Raw genomic sequence first — 8,342 nt, forward strand, 5'->3', positions numbered from 1 at the left:
AAACCACGAAATCAGCGAAAATTTCCCCCCTCAAAATATTTAGGCTATATAGCAATCAACCAAGATCGTGTTAATTAATTAATAGGCGTGGGATTGAACCAATCGTGAAGTTACCAAGCATAAGTGCTGAAATAAGTTTGCGGTGTCTAAATATGCTGCTCAAGGAAAAGTATTGATAGGGGAAACTAACGCCTTGATATGGTTTCATTGCAACAACAAGAAGACGATGAGCCTGATTGAAGATAAAAGGTACAGAGGGAACAAATTTGTCGGTACCCATCCTACTGGTGAAATTGTTATGTAGTGTAAAATAGTGGCCATGTGCTGCTTCATTTGGCCTCTAGCCTTGTGACTGTGGTCAGGCAGTGAGATGAAAATTGGACTTTGGACAATTTAAAAAAAATTCTATAACCGGCCACCTGTGTTTTCTTGTTTTTTTGTTTTTTTAATGCTGTATTTGATGTTAGATAGACTAATATTATTCTGTAAAGGCGATTTCCGTTGCGTAAGATGTTTTCTAGGATGATTTATAAAGGCGGCATGCGTCATTTTTGGGGGGATCTCTACTTAAACAGTAGTACCGTACTGTTTGATACACAGTCTTATACAAATAAACTTGTATAGAAGAAGGCTTATTACAATCTTGTTCCTTTTGTATTATATAATTACTTCAATCTTATATACAAATATTTTGATTCCATAATATGGGAGAGATAAAACTATAATTATGAGCTAATTCTCAGGTAATTACTAAATCTGTTAACAATTAAATATAGTCCTTACATGTAATAACTCCAGCTCCATCAGCAAAAGAGCCAAGGTACTTGAGCAAGTAGCGAGTATTGAACGTCTTCCCTGATCCGCTAACTCCCATCAGGACCAATGATTGGTCGGTTTGTGACGACAACATGCTGTGATAGGCTTGTTGTGCTGCAGCAAATATGTGAGGAGGCATGTCCTCCCTGCGACTACCTCTGAACATCTCCATCACCTATGTGTTACATCATCAGTAACAACAGAGTCATTATCAAGAAAATTGTATAATATTAAATACATTACCATCACACCACCATAAAAAATATATTACAACGTTTCACTAATTTTCATTTCTAATCATACTTCTTCATTTTTCTTTACACATACTTGTTTTTTTTTTTTTGTAGCGTGGTGAACCCATGCATACTACATTAGAACGGAAAGAACAGCACCAGGGTTATTGTTTCCGCCTGAACGTGTATCCCACATATCAATTACTGAAATAGTGAAGTGGCCATTACGCTCGTTACACAGCATTACAAATGAAGAAACACTAGGATAAGGACCTCTACAATTTGATTCCCATCAAATGTATCTGAAGACAATAATAATATACATTAAATTCACAGCAACCGTGTTTTAGGTCATACTGAAGGCACTTTTGGGCTTAACCAATGTTGCCAAGACACCATGAAGGTATTGTGAGGCTGGTTTTAGGGTGATATTTTTGGCCAGAAAAGCTCAAACCTTCCATGATCCCAAATATACAGTATGATTTTCAGGAACAACTTTCAACAGAACATATTCTTTGATTCAGTAAGGAGGATGGATTTATATACACACATACTCAACTTGTTTTGTCATTGATCACAAACAAAGTCATGAGATGACCATATTGTTAACACTATGGCAGTGTGCTTACTAATGTTTAGTCGAGTGACATCACTTATAATAAACCAAAGAGTTGCAAGCATTTAGCTACATACATGTACTGTAGAACAATGGCTTTTTTACATAAAGGTTCTCAAATTATAAACTTCCACACTAGATCTCCTTGTGTAAGACTTGAAATATTCAAGGCAACAGTGTTGCAAGACAGCAGTAAGTTGGAACTAAAGCATCATGATCAGTCAGTCAAGCATTACATAACCAAATTACCAATGTATTCATAAGCCAGCTGCTATATATAAGCACACTACAAAAACAGTCAGGAATTATGACTAGCTAGCTAATTGGCTGCATAGCTCAACTATACTGAATAAAGACCACATAGCTCTCACCACTGTATAATAAACACAAGCAGCCATACACAGTAAACTAGCAATGAGCTGTCAGTATGGCTGGCACCTTGTGATTGGGACCAAGTATGTAAATTGTGGTGGCTATATAAACTTTACTGATATTAAGGCTATATATAGAAGTGTCAGTGGTATGGTGAGCACATATACACAGGATGTGGTATAGCATGGAATTACAAGGGAGCAAAGTCACAAAGTTCTAGCTCAATGTAAATGTTGTTCCTACATTGCTCCAGTCTACCCACTTGTGTTTCATGGGTACCTAGTGTTAATTGTGGAAGCAAATGTTAACTGTCATGTCTCCCATAACAGTCCCACACATTCACCTATGAAACACAGTTCAGCCTCCTCCGAAACACTAGTCCTACCCCAGGAGGATTAGTCAGCACTGAGTCATAGCACCTAAATGGTGCACAGTGTCCCAGAGTTCCACTGGGCAGGCAGGACTACGTAGTAGTATGTCTGTCCCTGTGTGCATGTGTATGTGTGTGAATCTATCACCATGACAGGCAAGTACATTACACACTTTCTGCTGTAAAAACAGGTAACAACTAAATTCTTACAGAAGGCCACACAAAGCACATAACCAGAAGTGTATGTTTACAATAATGGGGTTACAATGACACGTGTGCCCATGATCATACACACTCCACCATTAATAACATTCATGACCATCAACATTCAACCAGGGACTACTCCTAATGTGAATTTGATTGTTAGCTATTGCTTTAGCATATTGGGTCAGAGAATGCTTTTTGTGTGTGGCAACTGAAAAAATAGTATTAGCAGTTAACCACATGAAAAGAATGCCCCAAAACATGAATACCAATATCTGTCATGATCCTGACAACTCACTTAGCAAATATGAGTACACAATAATGATAACTCTATAGCAAAAAGATGTGCCAATACAATCATTGCAAACCATGTACCAAAGTCCGCATGCTAGCACACATGCACACACCACATAACAAAGCCATCAGGTGACACATTCATCCAGTAAAACACTACCACCTGTGCTCCCCAGGTCCTCTTCCTCTGGGCACTGCTGGAGGCAATAGCATGTCTCACAGGTGAATAACCTCACCCCATTATGTGAATCATGGACAGACACACACAGAGACTGAGAAAGCTTTTAGGCTTCAAAAAACCCACTAATGCATTCATACAACCTGTCACTAATATCACTTAACAGTCACCTAGTAACATGTAGGTCATATTATGGGTTGAATTCTTGACAAGAGCACTACCAGCAGAACCCACAGTAGTGATATATAGGACACCATAGAGCAGTAGAGAGAAGACCTGGTCTATCACTCCCTGCCCATCATACCAGAGAGGGGCTCTGTTGGTTCCACACCAATATATCACACAGTATACTAATGACTGGTGTAGTGTATGAAGCTGTACAATTACTGGACATACAATAAAATTTGATGTCTCCACTATCTGAAAATGATTTTTATACAAATTGCACTACTTGCACAGATAATTGGCAGGAGAAAGTAATAAGGGAATTTCCCAGGAGTTGTGGTACTTTCCCAATGATCATACAAATTTGTGGAGGGGTGAAATACAGCCGTAACATGATCAGAAAAATTCCTCAACCGATTACATACTTTTGTAAAGCAGAAGGTAATGCAGTTCTATTATACAACACAGATGACTGATACTATTACTTGATGAACAAGTATATAGCATCCTTTATGGTAAACACTTTTTTTAAAGCTGCACAGCACTGACAGGTCACACATGCGGTCTTGCTACAGCTCACAATGTATATACACTTTTCTGAGCACTTTAAGAATGCATATTTGCCCTAAAAATGTGCAGATACTATCAACAAGTCATCCAGCACTGAAAAACATACAGACAGATACCTAAGCCTTTAGCTACCACTATTACGCAGTCTCACCTACTAGGGGCTATTGTAGGGACTATTGCATACCCTGTGAATCACACTGGACTACATACTACTACTACTCAAGTGTGAGTCAGTACTGGCAAATCTTACCTGGGGTCAGAGGGTGTGGACATCCAAAGGTAGGTATCTCACCTGTTGTGTGGAGATATGAACAGCTGGTATTTGCTTCTTACTCTATTCCACCTGTAGGTACACACACAACCTCCCACTGCTCCAGTCTACAGCCACTTGGTATAAAGTTTCCCTCCAATTTTGTCTCTACATCTCCCACCTAACCACCAGCCCCATATATCACCTGACCCGTAAATAACATTTAGTCATCAAGCCACTCCACAGTGACCTCATTAGAATACACCAACTTGTATAATATGGACACCTTGTAATCAGCCACACAATTCTTTCAGGTATAAAAGGCTATATTGCAACTAAGGTGTCCTTATTTTAAGTTGTCCCATCTCAACTATACAGCCCACCTCTTAAACATTTGATTGTACTGCAAGTCTGCAACAATATCAAATAACATTGCTCTATCAAATACTACAGGCAGTAAACTATCAGTGTAATATGTAACACATTTGATGGTGTTATCTGATACAAATCAGTTACAAGGAACTAAGCAGTACGACATCCTCCCACAAGCATCTAGCCTATGTCAGGCATTAGATTAGTGAGGTGGCTGAAATGCAACTGATATATTGTGCTTTAAGCAAAACAGAATGTCCAAAGAACTAGAAACCTTTTCATAGGAATGTACCAGGTATGCGTGTTACTAAAATTAGAAAGTTGTTTAAAGTGATATTGCGCCTTAAGCAAAACAGAATACCAATCCTACCTATTATAAGAAGCACATAAGGCAACAAGCATTCCACAGATCGAGGCAAATGCTAGCTAGTGTAGATGATATAATACATTAAATTATTTCCACTTCTTAGAAACATAGTTTAGCAGAAACTCTTCCAGGGTTGATCCAGACACTACATAGGCTTGTAGTAATTACTAAACCAAATTATAATCGCCAAGGGATAAACAGGAGGGATGATTTACTCTTTTACTCAGTGTGATGGATTCGAGGATGGTTAAAAACAAGCTGATGCTGTGCTACCTCAAAAAAACCAGGTACCCAATAAATAGCTACTACCCCTTGAACTCTTCAGAAATACAGCATGCTTGTAATGCAGTACATTAAAATTGAACGTGTTTTGTAATTCACCAGTTATTTCATAATTCATTAATTACATTGCTATGCATCGTCAAAGAAGCGCAACTCGACCTAACCACAAAATTATGCACAGAAATATCTTCTCAACTATTTTATAGTTTGTCTATATTGTGTTTTCATACACAAAATTTCTCTAGACAATGTGTCATGGCTGCTCATAATTTTCATTTGCGTACAAACGGACATGCCCCTGATAGGATATGCCATTCCTGGTAGCTTACAAGGCCTATTACATTGTTTATTGGTCGTTATACGCCTAGCACATAGGATATTCATTACTATGTTGTTACATGGTTTCAGTGACCGGCCACACCCCTCGAAGTAAACATGAAAACAGAAAGCTAACCTTCAATACAGTATGTACACAGCCTTTATTCATTGAATGAAGGTATAGTTTCTGTAGCTCAAAGTTTGGAGTTAGACAGACACACGGTTTTGTTAACAAACCAGGCATGCGCCCACAGCCGGCCTTTGCACACCTGTTCAACCGGCTGGGAGTACACACCTGGTTAAAACAACAAAAAACGAAACATCCATGCATGCAGACCACATGGCCCAAGAGCTACAATACTATTACTACTGCTGCTGCTGCTGCTCCTACTACTACTACTACTACTACTACTACTACTACTACTACTACTACTACTACATAGGTGTAAACTGTAAAGGATGTACATATTACGTTTAATTGTGGGTTTTGACACACCTGCACACAGCATGGCCAATGCTAAATAAACTTTTGATAACACAACATGCTAGACATTTCCCATAATGATGTAAACGCTAAATGTTTTTTTTTTGAAGTTGCAATATTGGATGCCCCTAAAAAACATACACACAAAATTCAAAAACAACCTGGGGAGGGTGTCTCCATTTGCATTCACTCTATACTACCATTGAGAACAATTTGCTATTTATCTCTAAAACATCCTGAAGTGTTATGTGCTATCAAAACACATCACTTTACTGTGTTGCCTCATCGATAACAATTTAGTCAACAGAAAAGTACCAATAACACATGTTATCACAAACCACCTACTACTGTTAAAATACAATCAACAGCTAAGAATAAACAACAATTGAAATGTTAGGGATTGAAAATTTTATAACTCATCCTACAATTTTATAGAGACACAACTCTTAGCACAACAGATTTCACATACCTTATCGCTATATGCAGACGCTAGTTGTCTCATTGGGTTCACAACAATTAGGTGCCTGCCAGCAAATGTGTGGATGAGACTTGCTCCGTATCTCTGACGTAATACATGAAGGACACTCGGCTCATTAAGGTGAACTAGTTCAGTCAAGTCTTCCACTCTGTCATATTGGCGAGGGTTGGCCTGTGAAAAGTAAATGTCATTGATGTACTCTGTATCTATAACTAAAAATGGTATGAATACTGTAATACATGTGTGTGCGTGCATGCGTGTGCGTACGGCATGAGGGTAGCATAGCACATACAAACAGTACCTTCTCAAGATCTTCCTCTTCCACATCCAAGATTTGTCCAGATTTATGCAACACAACACGGTAACTCTCACGTCCACCACTTCTCACTAGGCTAGTTTGACGAGATAACTCTGAGCCACGCCGGCCCTGAACATTTTCCGGCACCACGCAGGCAAGACTGAAGCCACTCTTGTGTATCAACCACACCCTCTCTTCACCAGCATCACCCTCATGGCGCATCTACAAACAACACACCAACTCTCTAATATGTGCATTAAAATACAGCAGAATGTGACACTGAATCTCAGCCCCTAGTGTACATACGAGGAACATGACTATTGCAAATAAAAAAGACAGCCTTCACGAGACATTTAATTGCAAAAAAATGCACATATAAAAACTAGCATTCAAACGCAAGGTTCACGTAACTATGAAACATTCAAAAACGGTAAAGTAAAAACTAACAGGTGAAATTTTGTATACAATTATACACATATAGTTGTCTATTATGTAGACATCAGTTGCCATGGAATTATAACATACATCCCCCAACTCAACACTAATGTTCATCAATAAACTCTGTCAATAAATTCACTAGAATGGCCTATATAGATACATCATTTAGAAAACATTTTCAAGTATCTAATCATTTTCAGTTATGTAGTAACTATAGGCTACTTCATCTTTGCCAAGGCAACATAATACACTGGAGACTGTGGTTAATACAAAAACCTAACCAGGTAGATAGTGTTGCAATAACTAATATTTTAATTGCAGCCAATCCAATATAGTACTTGCAAATTTTATTAGAAATTATACATTTATAGTGGCAGTTGTGCTGAAATATAGCTGACAGTACATTTAAGCAGAAAACATTGGAATGCACCTCAAATGCATTTATAAAAATCATTTTAGTGTAAGGGGAGAACCCTTGAGGCCAAGATACAACAACAAAGTTTGTATTTGTGGCTGAACTACACCAGAGAAACACGTGTCCCGTAGGCTGGTAGCTTGTATTTAGAAGGTTGGACACATATAGCATGCTACAGTAAAAGTAACGAGTTATATGTAACTAGTTACATTTTTAGTGTAACGACCCCAACTCTTGTCTACTATGTAGGGAGACGTGTACACCTTGGGATCAAGAGTATCCTGATATTCAAAATGTATTAACTCAATTTATATTATGTGCAAGCGTAGTTTTTAGACCTTTCTGGATTATATTCGTGTCAATATTTTTGAGTGTTTACCTATACATTATCAGGCAGTGTTGCACTGACAATCAGATCAGTTATCGGAGAAACCCTGTATATTTACATATTGATATCAGATCAGCATCATGATGGAAAAAGTTGATATGTGTATTTATTTCCTCACATGCACCTCATTCTTTGTCCATGCCTATATAATGCTATCTCCAGTCTTGTCTGGACCCAAAATGCAATCAATCACGTGCCTGGATACAATGCGCCTTAAAAGCAAGCAACACGTTACATTACTTACAATTTCCGGATGTAATACCGTTACATATTACTCGCTACTTTGTCATATAACACATTATAATACTCGATACTGTAAAAGTAATATTATTATGTAACGTGTTACCCCTGACTCTGATAGTAGACTACTGGGAAAGCAGACATTAGCTAGTACCTCTGATCTGGTTCGAGACAAAACACAGATCATTCATGTG

General features: G+C 38.1%; 1 protein-coding gene across 1 annotated transcript in view; it reads right to left on the reverse strand.

Moving 5' to 3' along the window:
* The window catches only part of LOC136245086 (unconventional myosin-XVIIIa-like), a 29,236-nt gene that overhangs the window by 18,731 nt on the left and 2,163 nt on the right, over window positions 1-8,342 (reverse strand). The window contains exons 2-4 of the mRNA XM_066036592.1: window positions 6,671-6,889; window positions 6,361-6,540; window positions 784-991 (exon numbers count right to left, since the gene is read on the reverse strand). Of these exons, the coding sequence (XP_065892664.1) occupies window positions 784-991; window positions 6,361-6,540; window positions 6,671-6,889 (607 nt within the window). The remainder of the gene's footprint in view (window positions 1-783; window positions 992-6,360; window positions 6,541-6,670; window positions 6,890-8,342) is intronic.

Source organism: Dysidea avara, chromosome 15 (genome assembly GCF_963678975.1).
Source record: "Dysidea avara chromosome 15, odDysAvar1.4, whole genome shotgun sequence".
In the NCBI taxonomy this organism is placed as follows: Eukaryota; Metazoa; Porifera; class Demospongiae; order Dictyoceratida; family Dysideidae; genus Dysidea; species Dysidea avara.